Source organism: Crotalus tigris, unplaced genomic scaffold (assembly GCF_016545835.1).
Source record: "Crotalus tigris isolate CLP2741 ecotype Arizona unplaced genomic scaffold, ASM1654583v1 scf7180000023579.1091882, whole genome shotgun sequence".
Taxonomy (NCBI): Eukaryota; Metazoa; Chordata; class Lepidosauria; order Squamata; family Viperidae; genus Crotalus; species Crotalus tigris.
The window spans coordinates 812,811-832,935 of record NW_024100054.1 but is presented as its reverse complement, the minus strand read 5'-3'; the positions used below and the strand labels follow the sequence as shown (position 1 = coordinate 832,935).

The following is a 20,125-nucleotide window of genomic DNA, read 5'->3' as shown; positions in this document are numbered from 1 at the left end:
AGCCTAGCTAATTAACATTAACAGTTTCCAGAAGATGGTTAAATGGGAGATTTTTTCTTGGTGTACCTGTTTCCACAAGAAGGATGCTTTTCCATAATTGTTTGTGATACTTTCACCAATTTGATAAGGGCTAGTCACTTTGTTCAATATAGAATTGGATTTTACAAATTACTTTAAAAAGTGCTGTGTTCTGAAATTCTTTTATCAATATTTGCTAATAGAAAAGTTTCTCTAAATTTGATTATTTTTTCATTGCTTATTTTTTACCATTGCAATAGAATAACTTGAATGCTTTGAAAATACCGTATATGCCGGCGTACAAGGCGACCCGGCGTATAAGACGACCCCCGTCTTTGGCGCCGAGTCGCATTCCTAGAACGTCGTCTTATACGCTGGAAACTACCAGTATTTCCGGCATATAAGACGACTCGGCGTATAAGACGACCCCTGTCTTTGGCGCCGATTTTAACGCTTGCGGAAGTCGCCTTATACGCCGGCATATACAGTAAATACAATAAGGCCAGATGCTTCAATAGTGTTTGAAACAATGTCATTGCCAGGATTGTCTGATCTTCTATTTTAGATTATTAATACAAAATGTCCAGTTGAAGCTCTTGAGATATCTTCATGAGTATTGGGTCATACAAATATTTCTCTAAGATATAAATTTATTATGTTGATATTTCTTGCTGATTTTTTTATCATGTCAACTGAAGATATAGTTCAGTAATGGCGAACATTTTAGAGAATGAGTGCCCAAACTGCAACTCAAAACCCACTTATGCATCTGCGAGTGCCGGGTGGGTGTGGCCCATTGGGTGGGAGTGGCTGCAGTGGTAACTAACCCAGACTGGGTGGGACTAAAAAGTTCAATCAATCAATTCCAACTTTGCAAGATCTTTTTTTTTTCCTGCGAGAAGTTAAAATTGACTGATTGAACCTTTTTTTTTGCATACGGTGGCGGAGGCGTAAAGCGAAAAGGTTTTATAAAACCCAGCTGAAGGCCTAGGACTGGGGCAATAGCGCACGTGCCCACAGAGAGGGCTCTGAGTGCTGCCTCTGGCACCCGTGCCATAGGTTCGCCACCACTGATATAGTTCCATAAATGTGGTGGTAAAAATAGAGCTACTTCCCTGCAATCCAACTTTTTCATAATAACAATCAGTTTTTTCTTTGCCATTGTCTTTAATTACATTAGAATTGTTTCTGAGGCAGGTGTTACATTCTGAGATTATGTAGGAAATTATACTTTTTAGTCATTATCTCAGTTTGAGCACAGTGGTGAATCATAGCTGGATTAAAACATTTTATTATGTTTACACTTTGCTTAAAATATACTCTATTGAAAAAAACTAAGAGAGGTAGTTATGTTCACAGTGTAGAGGCATAAAGCATAAAGCATAATGAATAAAGTTGGGTTCATACACTGCATTAAACAAAACTAAACAAGCCACATTGTAGTTTAATATATGTAGTCCTAGTTTATCTTAATATGTAGTTTAGTAAAGCATTTCTGCAAGCTCTATTGCCAAGGCATTTTCTAAAACCAGAATGTCTGAATAACATTCAGAAGCAGATCAGGCAGCTATTTCCCTAATTTACTGAAGTATAAGTAGGATTAAATACAATACAATCGTTCAAGATTCTGTTGTTATAACCAGTCTCAGTTAAAGGAGCTTCAACCTTCCTGTGGAGTTTATTTCTTAGTCTGGCCTACCTAGTAGAGCCATGTTTGTACAACTAAAATCTCCTTCTTCCTGAAGTACAAGCATTGTGAGTTTTCCTCTATCTTGTTAAGATCAAACTTGAAATGGTAACAACTAATTATTAGGAGAATATTTTTCATGTAGATTTATATTAATGCTAACTATATAAGATATATAAGTCATTTAATTGGTTAATTATATAACCAACTTCTCATATTAGCATTGGTCACTAAGATCTGCAATTAATACTTAGACAAAAAAGTTACTTAGATTTGAAATTGATTTGAGAGAGACTTTCTTTCCTTGTTTATTATCACAGTGGAAAATGGTCTAAGATTAGGTTATTTTCCATAATATATTTGTTTGCTGGGACAAATAATAAGTCTTTCTGGTCATACAGATTGCATAGGATAATCAGCCCATTTCTTTCAGATATTGTGTGAAACTATAATGGCTGATCTTTGACCATAATAAATTGAAATTGAAACTGATATTTTTCTGTCATGTCCTCTTAAAGCATATAAGATGGGAAATGTGAATAGTGATGTGGGCTTTTATATATTCAGAAAAGGTTGCACTGATGCTGATGAGAGCAGGTAAGCAGTAGAATTGACAACATGGTGGAAAAGGCAATTTTTCTATAACCGTTTGCAAACTTTTTGTCTATTCTTGAGTAATTTTGGAATGGGACCAGAGAAAGAAATTGAAATGTGTAATTACAGTGCTTTTCTAGAAATATAGTACGGTAATGAATTTGGAAAATAACTTTTCAAATCTTTGTTTCAAAGATGCTTTTTTCAAATGGCCTTTTGTTTTTTTCTTCTCATCCAAGCTTCATCTATCTCCCCCCCCCAATCCAGTCAGAACTGATGAAGCTTCTTGAATAAGAAGCAAAACATCTTCAAGGAAAAATAAAGACAGTTCAAGCTGCCTTTTGAAAAAGCAACTTTGAGACAACCATGACCTGGATGACTGAGAATCTCCATAGACATTCTTTCAAATCTTTCTTTTTTTGAAGAGCTATCTGTAATATTTTAAATATATGTTTGATAATTTTCTACACTAAAGATTTGGCATAAATTCCTCATTAGAATATTTTGTTTCAGTTCCTTAATTTCTAGGAATTACGAGTGCAAATCTAAAGTTCTCTGATTTCTAAAGTAGGTCCCATTGTATATGGTGGAACATGCTTCCAAATAAATGTATGGGATTCAACTATAAATTCCCCCCTCCCCACATTAAAAAAAGAGGTTTATCAGTTGTAAGAAGTTTACTGAGGTCCACCATGTGAAATAAATTCTACACTATATTTTATAAATATTCATCTAGGTAAAATAAAGCTCTTCAGTTTTCCATCATCTGTGATTGCTTAAACTTTGTTTAAAATTGTAACTGTTGTTAAATTGTTAAAGATACCAGAGATTAGGGGGGAAATCCCTTGAAGAATTCAAATATTTAAATCAATTTCTAATTAAGTATTTTTCCCTCATCTGACATTTTGTTTAAGTGTAAACTATCCACTTACACTGTTTAGATTAGTGAGTTTTCTATAATAAAACACAACACGTGGGATTCTAAGTTAATAAGACTAGAAATCAAACACTTTTTGATATTGTGCTGATTTAATTCAAGAAATCTTCAGATAGTGAAGTAATCCATAATATCTAGGTGTTGCCCACTTCTTTAAAATAACTTTTGGGAGTCTCGTGGAGCATCAAACAAGAGACAGGAAAATGTAAATAAGGAATATATACTTGACAAATTTCCTCAATATTTTGCTGTTGAAATTAGATGGCAGGTGGAGAATGGACTTGGGGATCAAAATAAAGCTTCATGAAGGAAGCATATTGGCTGCTACATTTGAAACAAATTTAGATGACTAACCCAGATTTTAAACTGGCTGCCTTAAAGTAATAACCTTCACTATTAATAACATTAGTTAATCTAAAAAATGTTTTAGGTAACATATAAGCGTAACCATTTATACAGAAGACTGCTTTGAGCAATTGATTTCTCTGAAAAGGTTTCGGTTACAAGGAATTTTGTGTGATTTCTGCTACAGAGAAATACTAATCCATTATAATAAACCTAAAACTAATCCCCATATGGCACGTACCTTATCACTATAGTGCTACTTCATCTGAACTAATAGCAAAACTATAATGACAAACTATATTATAATCTAAGATAGCCAAATTTATTTAAAATGGGTATTTCTGCTTGATTTTTGAGGGTTCTTTAACCTTTCTTGACTGGGACCCTGAATACATCGGAGGCAGGGCTATTTTATATTCACAGTATCGTTCTCCAGCACTGGAGATGGATAATCCACGCAGTGGGTTGAGACTGTATTCCTGGCCAATCAGATCAGTCAGCCAAGGTTGCCACGCCTGTCCTGGACCACGACTTCCCAGTCTTGACTGATCTGGCCACAGAGACAGACGTACAACTTTGGCTCCTAGGCAGGTATAGTTCCTTTCCATTGGGGGGTTTATTTTCTAGTAGCTGAAATTGCTTACTTTAAAAGTTAATTAGAGATAATTTAATTCAATTTAATTGATTACTCTAAAATTCCCTTGCTAAATTGTAAGACTCAGGAAGTCAGATTCCCTACAGGGGAAACCACCCTCACTTAAAAGGGGGAATTCCCTAACTCCCCTCCCTCACCCAAACCCCAACCACCCTCCCACAGCCGGAGCAGCCGGCTGCCGCCTTAAACGGGGAAGCTCGTGCAACCCTCGCGTTTTTGAAAAAAAAAAAGGAAAGAAAGAAAGACAGAAAGGCAAGCAATTAGCGAGGGGAACGGAGGACAAAGGGGACGCATGCTGGGAGGGAGATTGATTACGGGAAACAGCTGGCGAGCGAAGGAGCAGTTTCTTTCACTCACCAGGCTGCTCAGGGTTTTTTAAACAAGGCGCCATTGTCTGGGCAGCTGGGAGCACGCGCGGCTCTTTGTTACAACCGCACGTGGCACCGGCAGCCTTTTTAGCACAGGCGCAGTAGTCTCCTGCTTCTTTAGACATGCGCAGTAGTCTCCTGGCAGCGGCGGCCATATTTTGTGCAAACAGGGGATCCAAGGCTCCCTGAGAAGCCTGGGTCCAGCCGCTGGAGTAAAATAATAGGCAAGCAGTACTAGGGTACTAGAGCATCTATCATTCATTTAGAGACATTCAAATCAGACACATAGCTGCTTGTTCCAGGACTTGGTGTCTTCAGTCCAAAATAAATAAGAACCTTTCATAACTAACTGTGTTCAGTTGCCTTTGGCTCCTTCCGGACTTCGGATCCCCCATTAGTGGCCCGTACGCTTCTGGATTTAGTGGTGGGTTCCAGGCATCCCCAGTCGCGTGCCTGTCCTTACCCACCATAGTCAAGCCGGGTTCCAGGCATCCCCATTAGCGTGCCTGTTCTTATCCGTGCACAGTGACTAACTGACAATTTTGCAGAGTCTGCTCCAGAGTTCCAGACGCCCCCTGTAGTGCGCCTGTCCTTACTCAAAGTTGGAGCTCTCCTACTACCTGGGTCCCCCCTATTGCGGCCCGGCGTTAGTGGAGAATGGAGGAAGCAATCATTCCCTCCACTGGAGCCCTGCCTTCATCCTCTGGAGCACCCGCTTCAGAGGATTCGGAATCCTCTGCAGCCCCTAGAAAGGCTGCAAGGAAGTCATCAAAGAAGGCTGACAAGCAGGCAATCAGAAGACACCAAGCCCTAGAAAAAGAGTTCAACAGAGCCCAGAAAAGGGCCAGAATTGAAAATAGGCAGAATGGGGGGATAGGTCCCGATCTACCGCTGGGTCTCCCTTCATCCCCACGGGGCGTTTGGTCAATAGGGAACTCATCACAGTCCCAAACAGAGGGCGGGATAGGCGAATTCTCATCGCTCTCCCGATCCCCCTCGCCACGGAGGTTACAGGAAACCCCGAGGACCACGCTAACCACAGCACCTGCAGGCAATGGTTACTCCTCCTGCATTGACGGGGGATCTGCTAGCTACCCTAATAGCACAGGCAGTGGACCGAGCATTTGAGGCCAGGGCTCAAACTTCCAAAGCCAAGCCTCTAGGACTTAGAACGAGGCATCGGGAGGAAACGGAGGACCACCAGGATCTCTCCTCCTTCTCAGACTCGTCGGTCTCAGAGGAAGCTTACCTGGACCAGCCAGGTACGTCACAAGGGATTCAAATGTCTGAGGAAGAGGAGGACACCTCACCTCAAGGGCCATCCTTCAGCTGCCTGTTTAGCCCTTCTCTTTTTGTTACCATTCTGCACAAGGCTGAGGCCACAGCCCATCTGGGACATGGGACACCAGCGGATCCTGTCACAGTTGACACGGAGGCTGAGCCAACGTTCGCCGAAAAGGTAACCACTCAATACCGCATACCATGCCCGACCATGTTCCTAAACACAATAAGGAAACAGTGGGCAGCGCCAACCTCCCTACCGCTTCCTAGCAATGCGGAGAGGAAGCTATTTAACGTAGCAAGGGAGCTAGAGGGAACATTGGAGGTGCCGGTGGTGGACGAACCCATAGGTCCCCTGATATCGGACACGGCCATATCAGGAGATTTTGCTGAGGCTCTTAAAGCCGAGGACCGAAAGAGTGAGTCCAACTACAGGAGAACGCACCAGGCAATAGCTTGGGCTACCAGGGCGACTACCTCCGCATCCTTTTTCACCAGAGCCACACTGTTGGCTCCGTGAGTTACAGGGCCGGGTTCCCATGGAGGACGTACGCACTCACCAGGAACTCAGCAAAATGGTAGCGGCCACGGAATATGCGTCGGACGCGACACTTTTAGCGACCAGGTTTTCAGCCAAGGCAATGGCGGCAAACAACACGAGCAGGCGCCTCCTCTGGCTAAAGAACTGGCAGGCAGATACCAAATCCAAGTGGAAATTGGCTTCGGCTCCGTACCAAGGGGCAAAGCTGTTTGGTGAGGCACTAACGCCATACCTGACAGAGAACAAGGACAAGCGCAAGGTCCTTAAACACATGATTAAAAGGCAGGACAAGAGACCCAGCTCCTGGGGAAGGAAACAATCCTTTCGTACGGAAACCAGGGTCAACTATTTTCAAAATTCCCAACCCTTCCAAGCTAGACAGGATAGGGAAAGACAGGGGGACAGACAGAACACAAGACATAGGCAAACGCAGGGAAGACGGCCCTTTCGGGGGAACAACCGCCCCTTCCACCGTACCAGATGACTCCCACCCAGACCTTCCCATAGGGGGCAGACTAGCAGGGTTTGCTCCCCAGTGGGAAGAGACCACCACGGACGTATGGGTCAGGAACACCATACGTCACGGTCTATCTCTAGAATTTCTCTCAAAGCCCCCGAACCACTTCCGCCCATCCCCCTGTCCCACGAACCCAACAAAGAGAAGGCTCATGAACGAGGCCGTTCAGCATCTTCTAAACATACGGGCCGTAGAACCGGTGCCTATGAACCAGAGAGACCAGGGGTTTTATTCTATCCTCTTCGTGGTCCCAAAACCCTCGGGGGGTTGGAGAGCCATTCTGGATCTAAAAAGGCTAAATTTCTACATAAAATACCGCAAATTCAAAATGCAGACACTACGCTCCATCCTTGGAAGCGTAAGGAAAGGGGATTTTCTGGCATCGATCGACCTCACGGAGGCATACTTGCACATCCCTATCTCTCTGGCTCTTTCTACGGTTCGCCTACAGGGGGCACCATTTTCAATACAGGGCACTTCCATTCGGCCTGTCATCAGCGCCCAGGGGGTTCACCAAGATTCTGGCAGTTCTGGCAGCACGCCTAAGAAACGTCCCGGTCAGAGTCCAGTGCTACCTGGACGATATTCTAATCCAGTCATCGTCCGCCCAACAATCTCAGGCGGACCTAAAGTTAGTGATAAAACTGCTGCAGGACCACGGCTTCTCGGTGAACTTTCCAAAGAGCCACCTAACCCCAGCTACGAGAATACTCCATCTGGGAGCGGTCATAGACACAGAGGAGTGCAAGGTGTACCTATCACAGGAACGCCTCAGCAGCATAAGAAAAGCCGTAAAACAGGTCAGTCAGTGACGCTGGTCTGCCTCTCCCAGCTGCTAGGGAAGATGATACCGACCATAGCAATAGTTCCTTGGGCAAGGCTGCACTCAAGAGAACTGCAGTGGTTCATGCTCCCGTTTCAGAGACAGCAACTCAGTGCATCCCGGAGGAGGGTAGGCATACTTCAGGTGGTGGCTATCTCCAGCCCTCCTCAGAGGGTCCCCCTTCAGGGAACCAGACAGAGTAGTAGTCACAACAGATGCGAGCTTATTCGGCTGGGGAGCCCACTTGGGGACCAAGTGGACACAGGGCCGCTGGTCAGCGGTGGACCTCTGACACAACATAAACTGGCTCGAGCTGCAGGCTATTCACCTAGCGTTAAGGCATTTCCAGAGCAGCATAAAAAGCAGGCACGTACTGGTCCTGACGGACAACGTGACAGCCAAGGCCCACATAAACCGTCAGGGGGGCACACACTCTCGCTCGCTCTCGGCCAAGGCCCTCCTACTGGGGGCCTGGGCGGAACAAAATCTGGCCTCCATAAAGGCCGACCACATATCGGGGGAGGCAAACATCCAAGCAGATCTGTTGAGCAGATCAACAATAGATCACTCGGAGTGGCAACTACACCCGAGGATCTTCAGGGAGATCTGTTACCGCTTCAGGCTTCCCCAGGTGGACCTATTTGCCTCTCCTTCCAATGCCCACCTAACTCGCTTCTTCTCCCGATTCCCATCCAGGGGAGCAGAGCAGACGGATGCGTTACGGAGCCCATGGCCAAGGGGACTCCTGTACGCGTTTCCACCCTTACCTCTCCTTCCGGCGGTAGTACGCAAGATTCTGCGGGAAAGAGCCAGGGTAATCCTTGTGGCCCCTTATTGGCCAAGGAGACCTTGGTTCGCAGACTTGAGGAGTCTCTCCCGCACGAATCCACAGCGGATTCCTCCGGAGAGGATCTCCCTCAAGCAGGGGGAGATCTCCCACCCAGAGCCACAATGGCTACAACTAGCCGTCTGGCTCTTGAACGGTCAATTTTAGCCAAGGGGGCTTGCTCACAGGGTGTAATTGGGGTCATACAGGCATCAAGGCGCCCCTCCACGAACCGTATCTACGAGGCCACGTGGAGAAGCTTCCAATCATGGTACTCTAAACAGGAATTGTTACTCGAAGGGATCACGGTTCCCAAGATCCTAGAATTTTTACTAGATGGCCTAGAGAGGGACCTCTCGCCAAACACGCTGCGCAGGCAAATCGCCGCCCTCTCAACTATATTTTCTGCCAGCCCCGGTGAATCCTTGGGCAAGCATCCCTTAATACGATCCTTTCTCAAGGGGGCTGCGAATATCAGACCGCCAACCGTGCACAGGTATCCATCGTGGGAACTACCACGAGTACTACAAGCTCTTACCAGAGCGCCCTTCGAACCACTCAAAACGTGACATTCGCTACCTGACCCATAAGGTAGCATTCTTAGTAGCTATCACGTCAGCTCGATGGATATCCGAGTTAGCTTCTCTCTCAACGAGGAAGGACCTGTGTCACTTTCACAGGGACAAGGTAGTCCTAAGAATAGACCCTTCCTTCATTCCAAAGGTCAACTCCTTTTTTCACAGATCACAGGAAATAGTCCTACCAGACTTCTGTCCAAACCCAGCTCATCCCCTGGAGCAACAATGGCACACCTTGGACGTACGAAGGGCACTAAGACATTACATTTCGCGCACAGCGGAATTCCGACGCTCGGAAGCGCTTTTCATATCCTTCCACCCCACCATTAGGGGCCGGAAGGTCTCGTCCTCTACCATTGGTAGGTGGATTAGGGCATGCATCACTGGGGCATACCAGGCGGAGTCCTTGCAAATCCCCAAGCATATCACGGCCCACTCCACAAGGAGCGCTGCCACCTCAGCAGCATGGGCCATGCAGACTTCTATTGAAGAAGTATGCAGGGCAGCCACTTGGGTCTCGCCCTCTCCATTCATTCGCCATTACAAAATCGACAGGTACTCCTCTGCAGAGGCCTCCTTCAGTAGGAGGGTTCTCCAGCAGGTTCTAGACCAAAGTTACACACGGGACCAGTCTATTCCCCAACCCAAGGGACAATAGGCTTTGGTATGTCCCACTGCGTGGATTATCCATCTCCAGTGCTGGAGAAGGGGCGTTGACTTACCTGAACGCCTTTTCTCAGCACAGAGATGGACAATCCACACCCACCCTTATAGACTAGGATAATAGGGTATATTTAGTTGAGCCAAAACGTCTTACTGTCAGTCAATGGCTGCGCTCGTGTCAAGACTGGGAAGTCGTGGTCCAGGACAGGCGTGGCAACTTTGGCTGACTGATCTGATTGGCCAGGAGTACAGTCTCAACCCACTGCGTGGATTATCCATCTCCGTGCTGAGAAAAGGCGTTCAAGTAAGTCAACGCCCCTTTTGATTTAATAATGGCTTTCCTATTGACTACCATTGCTTATAAAATTCAGGTATGTTATTGTTACTAAAATATAACAAATGATTAGGAAGTTAGGCAATGGTACAGTATAATGAGATACGTTTAGTAATTATATTGGAATAAACAGTCATTTTATAAAGAATAAATATTGGAAGAACAGCACAAAATTAAAGCAGCCATTTAATGCAATATTGTTTATTATTGTATAGTAATGCAATATTATATTAATGAGATTGTTGACTTTATAATTATTATATTAAAACAATTCTTTACATTGTATAAGCTTTCAAAGCTTTTCAAATCATGGCTGTTTATTTGAAAGGGTGTATTTTAAGTCATTCTCTGCCTATGGTCAGTTTTTAAACTTGATTTTAGAATTGCACATTTGAAAAGCTATTTCATACAGATATGTTGTAAAGAACACAAGTACAGTTTTTCAGAGTTGATTTTCCTTTTCATTCAGAATAAACTCAATGATTCTTTCTCCCTTTTTTGATTGGAACACAGTGTTTTATCATTTTGGATCTCAATAAACTGTTTTCAGTTTATTGCTTATTTGCTTGAAATGTTATTAACCAAATTTTCAACATCAATTTCACATAGGTTGCTTGGCCAGCTGAACTGAATCATATTCTCCAGGATATAGCAGTCAAAGTTAAGATTTAGTTTGTCTAAATGTTTGACAATATTTTATGTTAGATAATGCCATATTGTTTTCTTCCAGAAGCAAGTTTCTTTTGAGAAAGAATTATCTTGCTTTCATAATTTCAGCTTTCCTTTAAACTTTCTCCTTTAATAAAGAAGCTGACAACTTCTTTATTAGCACAATTTTCGGTTATTCATGATTTTGAATTGAAGCTTTTAACTTACTGAATTCTGCAAATGTATCTAATAGACAGGTTTCAAAATTCATTTAGACATCAAGAATTATAAGGCTTAAGAGATTTTTTTTAAAGGCTATATATTTTCCTTTTGTAGTTCTACTAAGTGGCATGGAGTATTAATATATATACAGCACAGAAACAGCAAAAGAAGCAAGTTAAACCACCTGATGACTCTGGTAGGAAAAGAGACAGATGAGAGAAACCAAACTGTTGTCTTTCCTCTGGAATGAAGAAAGTCAGTATATAGGCACAGTAAAAAAGTCATTGTTGTGGTATATGGTGCTAGCATCAGTGTAGAGGGCATGGAGTCACCTTAGTAGAATGGAATTCAGAAGCACTTGGGCAACTCATTGCAAGACCATCCCAAGGTGCTGTCGCTACATTCCAACTGTATGGGCCATCGAATATGTACCTCTTTATTATTCCTGTGTAACATTTCTGAGGATATATAACCCATAGCCTGACTTTTGACATGGCCATGGGAGCGTAACACAGTGATGGCTGTAATAATAATAATAATAAAAACATCCATTGCATCTATCTTCAAATGCTTTATTTATTTGTGAGCATTTTTTTTCACAACAATAGTCAGCAAAACGGAAACTCTTCCTCCATATTAGTTAGCCTTGGAAGATGTACCTAGGCTATGAGCAGTGCATCATTAATAACATCTATTGGTTCATCCATTGAGGAAGACTGAACTGTCTACTTCTTTTACAGACACTATCACTTTTTGATATCATTCAACATATCATGTGGAAACAATGTCATTTGCAAAGGCATCTGTTCACTTTAGTTGGCATATTCATCCTGTAGAAGTTATCTGGTCCTTGCCAATGTGTGTGAAATAGATAGGCATTTTAAAAATTAGATAGACAGACAGACAGACAGACAGACAGACAGTGATCAAAAACAAGAGTTTTATGGAACAAACAACATTATAGACTATAATGTCAAGTTGTTGTTTAACAGTTTAAGTCATTCTTTCGCTTTTCAAAGAAGCATATTTCTTTGTCAATAAAAATGCTGGGTTCATCTTTAAGATGCTTCCTCAACTTATTCTGCCTTAAGATTCATTGTTCAGTACTTCACCATAGAACACATGCTATGGCCTTGAGTATTTAATAATCAGTGAGAAGTGTGAAACCTGTATTTTAAAAATCATCTTTATACTGGTGTTTTATCAGAAATCCATCCTAAAAGGCATTTGACTCAGAAATTAAGAATGACTTTCCTAGAATATTATGTTGCTGTTTTCTTCATCTGCCAGTACAACTGATAACATAATATAGCTGTCTCCAACTTTTCCGGCTCGGGGCGGCAGAGGCAGGGAGAGAGGATGGTTTTGGGTGCTCGTTGCACTGCTTTCACAAATGCAGCTTCGCACACGTCTACACGTGCACACATGCTCACCTACCACTTCCATTGCCCAGTTCTGAACAGGCCACAGTTCAGCACTGTCCACGGGCCAGGTGTTGGGGACATACTACTTTTTACCGAGAAACAAGTTACTAGCACCATTGATTGATTTGAATTGATTTTTATCCTGCCTTTATTTTTCATCAACTCAGATGCTTCCTATTTTCCCTACAATAGCAGTGAAGTGGGTTGGATTGAGATAGACCAGTGGCATAGTCATTTATCTGGTTTTCCCGTGGAGGACTAGAACTCATTGTCTCCCATTTCTTTGCCCAGGTTCTTATCAATTGCACCAGGTCTCTTTTCAACTATTAAGTTTTGAGTCCATTAAGAATTGCCTGTACATTTGTTTATACATCTATTATCAAAGATCAAATTAAGGATAATATATAAAGAAACAGGTCAATTGTCATCAAAATGTTATGTAGTGAATAATGTTGAATTGTCCAACTTACGTATACATAAAGTAGCTTTTAGTTGAACATGTCTAAAGATGCAAACTGAATCACATAATAGAGCTTGAATGATAGAAGGTTTAATTTTAATTATCACTGATCCTTTTGTGTTTTCTCATTTTCTATTGTTGTACCTGATTATTGAGGTGCTAAGCTAGCCCCTTCTTCAAGACTGCAGAGGTGGAAGGGAAGCTATTATTACAAGAAAGTGTAGAAATCTAGAAGTGTTGGATAGATTATTCCAATTTTATGTTGCAGTTTCAGGTAGCAGTAGGGACAATGACACTTGTTATTTCAAGGCAGTAGATAACTAAAAAAGCAAGAAATGTGTTGCTGTTTTATCATCTTATCACAGAAATACTTGTTTCTGACTAGAAAATCCTACAAAAAAAATCATTTTAGCTGATGTGGACAAATAGAGAAATGGAAAGTCCTTTTTAAAAAGTAGGGTTAAATCCCATATTTATGCATCTGAGATTCCATTAACTTTGAGAATGCTCTGCTTGATTAGATTTACAAGTTACTGTTAATAGAAATTAATATTTCGTAAGGCATATTCAAAATGGAAATATAAATAGCTGTGGAGACATGAAGTTTAATAATAGTGCCTGACATGATAACTGAGATCAGCAGTACTTGTTCCTTTCCTCAAGAAAAAGTCTTAGACCTTTCCAGGTTACTTCAATAGTTTGCCACAATAGCATTTGTTAAATGCTGTATGTATCTTGATTCAAATGTGCTGATTTTTAAATAAAATAAAAAGTTATATTCCCATACGTGAATTTTGAAACTACTCAGAAAATTATAGTCCTTTAAACTTATTAATAGAAACCAAAGTTAATATCAGGTACATTGTGTTTTGATGTCACACTTAATACTGTGGTCATGTGAAAGAAAAGCACATCATTTTATGTATACATTTTAAATAAACATCACAGCCCCTGGTTCATAGTAAGCTATTTTTAATGTGTGTTCAACTTCTGTTATGTAATATATTTGTATCTTAGCTTAGTTTAAAAAAATCTTTATAACTTACTTTAATTAATCTTTGAATGTTGGTAGCACATTTCAGAAACAAAAACATAGGAAGAATTATACACATATTTGAGTTATCCCTAGCAGGGTTCCTTTTGTAACAATTGAGAAGTATTTCAGCTTTTGAAATAGTTCTTTGATGGAATATCAACTTGTGGCTTTTATCACATAATTCCTTTTGCTACCTCTTATTATATTCCCCAAATAACTGTTTTCCACCTTTTGTGAATGCTAAGTACTTCTGTAGTGTCATCTTACAGTATTTTATTTCATTTCAGTAGGGAAGCAGCAAATTAACATTGCACAAGAATATAATTTTTATATTTTGTACATAATGCTTATGGTTATGTATTTTCAAAATCTTAATGAATATTAAAATTGATTGCCTGGTGCATCCAGGGATTATACAACAATCTTTTTTGCCTGTGCTGTTTTTCTTCTGCATTGCCTTTTCCTCCTCCATGTTTCTCAAAATATTAGCTTTTCTTTTTACCCATTCCATTCTTAAAAAACAAACATTCTTAGATAATAAATCATCAGTTGACAGCTATATAAAATCAAAACACATTCTTCTATGTATTTCGAAGAAAAGTGAAATTTCATTTTCTGTGTATATCCCAAAAATATTTACTATATTTTGAGCTTTAGTTGCATTAAAAATGAAAACTAAAATAAAATTGTAATATTTGACCATTGCAAGTAAAAAGAAATCCAGTGGTTTTTTGAAAATATTTAGAAAAATAGAACTTCTTGAATTAATAAACTAAAGCAAATTTACAGGCAAGAGAGGGATGAGATGCAACTAGTGAACTTCTATTTGGCATGCATGCTCTTACTATGTATAGTGCAAGCAACTAGATAAAAACAGTGATATTCTCTAAGTGGCTCACAATTCAGAGTATCAGCAGTATCTTTGAGGATTGATGGCAAGCAAATTATGTTAGCTCTCTGTTTTGTTGTGCTAGTGTTGCAGAACTTAGATTCTGTTTCTTGTAAATATCACATATGTGTTACTTCTGTGGAGTTCACTTTTGTAGAAAATTCTTCAAATCAGTGACATCTGTGTCTTCATATTTACCTTCTAGCAATTACATCTTTTTCATGTTACCAGACATTTACAGCCATTTCTCCCTTCTCAGCTATGCTGTAAGCCTTTTAAGCATTCCCAAAACATGTTGACTAAATGCTATAAAGTCACTAGATACAACTGGTTTAACGCTCTTGTTAGTTCCTTCTACCAAACCATTCTATACTTTGTTCTTGGCTTAGGATAATAATATATGCATCTACACGGGGAGATAACCCAGTCTCCTCAGCATTGTCCATGCCAGTGGTGCATGGAAAAACATAATTCAGTCACATAACTAAAATGCATAATGCAAAATAAGAGAGGAGATATAAGTGCATAATCATAGACCAATTCTCAAAATCTTTAAAATATAGTAGAAAATAACATGTTAAACAGTTAGCTATTTAGGGATTATTTTTTGCATTTATATACCTTTAATTATAATTTCAGTATTTCTCACTTTTGTCACTTAGCGGGCTAAACAATCATTAAACAGCACTCTTGGAATTTCTGGCACTAACTTTTTTTTCTAGACAGACATTCTAATATTCATAGGCATCATTCCAACAAAGACAGATTTTAGTATAGTGTACTTTTTTTCTAACATCCCTGGAAAGTATAGCAGTGACTTGCAACCTTCCTACTGTGCATCTGTTCTTTCTCTCTAATTGTTTGCAAACCTGTGTCTACAGCTGAAACAAAGCAGCTGGAATTCAGTTTGGAAAAGCCAAGGTCCTCTATGAAAAGAATTGGTTGAAGAAAAGGCTAATGGTAGAAACTAGAATGAAATTACACAATATTGGATGTAACATTAGATATAGAACATTTTTGGTATATAAATTTCGATGGCCATATTTAAGTTGCACTTTTTAAAATCCAACTTTTAAGTACAGAAGGGGTGAAAGATGCAGTGATAAATCAATAGCTAATTTCTGTTGTTTAGAGATAAAAAAAGAATAAACTATCTAATGATGTGTTGAGACTTGGGTGAGAATGATTGAAAAGGAATAATAAAAGATATGCATGAAGTAACATAGGTATTATAAATGATGTTGCTGTGAATGTGTACTAGCACAATAATTATTTCCTGCCTGAAGGGATTAAAACTTGTCTTAACCTATATTAGAATGGTAATTTTTTTAGGAATTAAGATGGGTATTACCTATCAACTCTTGCAAGCATTAGGGTGAATGTATTAGCTTAATATTTTGCAGATGCTGACAGAAGACATTGATTTGTGGAATAAGAACAGGTTGATACACCTCCACCCTGTTCTCCTAACTATAGAGTGTTGAGGGGCCCTGGCTAGCTGAATAGTAAACATACAGAAGCTATGCAGGAGAGAAGATGAAGGGAAAATATTCCTATGTAAACAGAAGTACATTGGTACAATGTTGAATGTTACCATTAAATCTTAAGCTTCACTTATCTTCAGAAATACAGCAAAATGTAGGTAGTTCACAGAAGAATTGAAAACACCAAACCTCATTTTGTAAATGTGTTAACATTTGAAACATATTACCGTAAATGCCGGCGTATAAGATGACTTCCGCAAGCGCTGAAATCGGCGCCAAAGACGGGGGTCGTCTTATACGCCGAGTCGTCTTATACGCCGGAAATACTGGTAGTTTCCGGCGTATAAGACGACGTTCTAGGAATGCGGCCCGGCTATAAAGACGGGGGTCGTCTTATACGCCGGGTCGCCTTTTATGCCGGCATTTACGGTACATTAATAGAGGAATATGAGATGGATAGCTTTAAGGAAGTTCTTGTAGTGTGTTTTGATATCCCTAGGTATTGTAGAGGTCCCAAGCTTCAATTTTCCATCTTTATAGCAATAGCACTTAGACTTATATACTGCTTCATAGTGCTTTCCAGCTCTCTCTAAGCGATTTACAGAGTCAGCATGATGCTCCCAACAATCTGGGACTTCATTTTACCAACCTCAAAAGGATGGAAGGCTGAGTTGACCTTTAGCTAGTCAAGATTGAAGGAATCGAACTCCTGGCAGTGAGAGCAGAGTTAGCCTGCAATACTGAATTCTAACTACTGCCCACCACAGCTCCTATATAATAATTTATAACTATAGTATTTAACAGGGTTTACTGAGACCCATATAATTAATTTTTTCTTTCATCTGCAAATCTAAATGACACATCACAAACAAGTTCAGCTTTCATTGTAACATAGGAATAGATGCTACACAGTGAGCAATATAACTTCAGTAATCTGAAATGCATGCTGAAATAGCAGTATGATGGAATACTCTGTTGTCCAGCCTTAAATTGGAATTAGTGAAAACTAAAACCCAACCTCAGTTATGTAAATATTTTCATAGCTTTATAACTGAAATATAAATTTCAGAGACTTGTGGTTTGCATAGAAAAATAATTAAATAATTATTTAAAAATTGTTAAAAATGATAATAATGTCTAATGACATTCTTTTTGCAGATAAAGTTTTAATTTCTTCATGCCAATAAGTTAATGTGGTATAATAAAGGGGTTTATAGCATAAATTAAACTCTGTATAAATTCTCTACAGGAGAACTATAGGCATGTTTGGCTTATATTTGTGACAGGTTAAGATATGTTAACTATCGTATCCTATGACTGGAGAAAAGTGATAATTCTGAAGTTTATGAAGGTCATAATGTATGAAGTGACTAATTTATGGTATAAGTAAAATATGAGGCACATTTTTTCTTCAGTGATAAATCTTTTATTGCTGCCTGAGTATTATAAACTTCTTTTTAAAATCTTCACATTGTTTTTAACATTTGTAATTTGGCATTTATGAATTTTTTGTAGTCAATACATTTAATATAATATAAGAAAATTGTATTTAGTTATAAACTACATTTTATGAAATTATTTTCATGGACAAATCTGTTAAAAAGAATTCCACTGATTTGTCCATGCACACTACTCAAAGTTGTACTTCATGTGTCATTTTGTTTCAAAAGGGTTTGAGTTTAAAATCAGTGCAACTTCTAGGATTTTTTGTTATAAAGCAAATAGTATCATTTTCACAAAATTTCAGTTTAAGATTAAATAATTGATCTTATACATATTAATAATTATTAAATTTATATGCTGGACAATGCCCAGAATTATAGAGACATGGATAGTTAATCTGAACCAATTTTTTCCAGCTTATTTGCAGCAAATATACAGATTTGAACATTTCAAAAAGGCGTATTTCTGTTTGCTTAATCATGCTTGGGCTTCTAACTTGAGAAGGTTAGAAATAATAAATCTTTATTTTTTTCCTTTTAAAGACGCTGTGCGGACAGTAATGACTGGGCGTTTCCGATTGCCTGCTGGCAGAACCTACAATGTACGAGCATCTGAGCTGGCACGAGATAGACAGCATACAGAGGTGGTCTGCAATATTCTTCTTCTGGATAATACTGTACAAGCATTCAGACTTAATGTAAGTACAGTATTTGAGAAGCATTCCTATAATACAATATTAATTTCATTTTTAAGCATTTAATAACAAATTTAACACAAAATAGAATAATAGAATTGGGAGAGGTATTTATGTCATCAAATTCGACCTCCACTTTGGTACAGGAAACCTAATGAAAGCATCCTTGACCGCTTGCTATGAGATCTGTGTTTAAATATATCCAGTAAAGGAGCTCTTACATAGTAATTAATTTCATTCCAAATATCCTTAACTATTTGGAATTCTTCCTGGCAGTCAACAAAATCTGCCTTCTTGTAACTTAATACCATTATTTTGTGGCCTACTCTCTAGGATGATAGAATATAGCCACTGCGTTTTCCCAAAAGCATGGTTTTCTTTTAAGAACCTGAAGAGTATTCTTAAATTCCTCACTCATTTTACATGCTTTAGGGCTAAACTTGCCCACTTTCTTTAGCCTCTTTTCCTTTCAAGACTTAGTTTCTGGTCTTCCCATCATTCTTGTTTAATGTATTTTGCATCTGTTAATGTTTTTCTGATTCCTCTTATAGTATTGAGCCATGGTGGCTCAGTGGCGCTGTGGTTAAAATGCAGTTTTGCAGGCTGACTCTGCCCACTGCCAGGAGCTCAGTCCTGATCGGCTTAAGGTTGACTCAGCTTTCCATCTTTCCGAGATCGGTAAAATGAGGACTGAGATTTCTGGGGGCAATATGCTGACACTTAAACTTCTTAGAGAGGGTTACAAAGCTCTATGAAGTGGTATATAAGTCTTAGGTGCTATTGCTGTTGTACCAAGAACATGACACAGTGCTTGATGTGATCTGAGCAGTGCAGAATATAGTGGAATACTACGTTTTCATGATTTGGAAACTCTGCTTTGACTTTTTTTGCCTTCTTGCCAGCACATAAGATTGATGATACATATTCCTGTTCTGATAATCTACCACTAAAAATGACAAGAACAGTAATATGCTATAACAATTGTTTTGTCTTTGTTCTTGTCTCTTTTACTGGGATTTTCTAGAATATTTTTGTTAATTAACATCAACTGTCTCTGTTCTGATCTTGTTAGGAAGAAAAAGAACAGTTTAATATACAAATGATGGTTTAACAATCAAAATGGAAACCAATAGAGTTTCATTTTAGTCTGTTCACAGTGGTTTCACAAAATGGATTAATACGCAAGCAAAATCAGTACTAAAGTTTCTAATTCATAGAATCTATAATCTGTTCAACAATAGATTAACAAAAGTGTCATAGGCAAAGAGTTATTTCTTTTTCTCAGGCTCCTATTTTCAATACACAGTGATAATGGATTGCATTTTTGTTCTATAGACAACAGATAACATTTATATGATTAATTCTTAGGGAACCAAGAGCTTCTTTTTGTTCTTACTGTCATATATAAATAAAAAAATCTATTTGAAAGTATATATGAATTTGATGGTACAATGGTAATTTCAAAATAAGGATTAGAAGTAAGGAAACGGTGATAATAGGAAGAGAACAGCATTGTAAGAAGGCATACAGTATTTATCTTATTTATGTATTTTTCCCTCACATATAATATGTGATGGACATTCATTGAGAATAGAAGAAGCTGTTGAAAACATGAATGAGTAGGAGGTACAGATGGCTGAAGATGTCCCTGCTGAGGA

At 39.4% G+C, this 20,125-nt stretch overlaps 1 protein-coding gene across 5 annotated transcripts in view; it reads left to right on the top strand.

Moving 5' to 3' along the window:
* The window catches only part of PTPN4 (protein tyrosine phosphatase non-receptor type 4), a 129,579-nt gene that overhangs the window by 28,839 nt on the left and 80,615 nt on the right, over positions 1 to 20,125 (top strand). For all 5 annotated transcript variants that reach the window (XR_005553692.1, XM_039319348.1, XM_039319345.1 and 2 more), the window contains one exon: positions 18,316 to 18,470. Coding sequence is in view for 4 of the 5 variants with exons in the window: in XM_039319348.1 (XP_039175282.1) it covers positions 18,333 to 18,470 (138 nt within the window). In the remaining variant the exon portion in view is untranslated. The remainder of the gene's footprint in view (positions 1 to 18,315; positions 18,471 to 20,125) is intronic.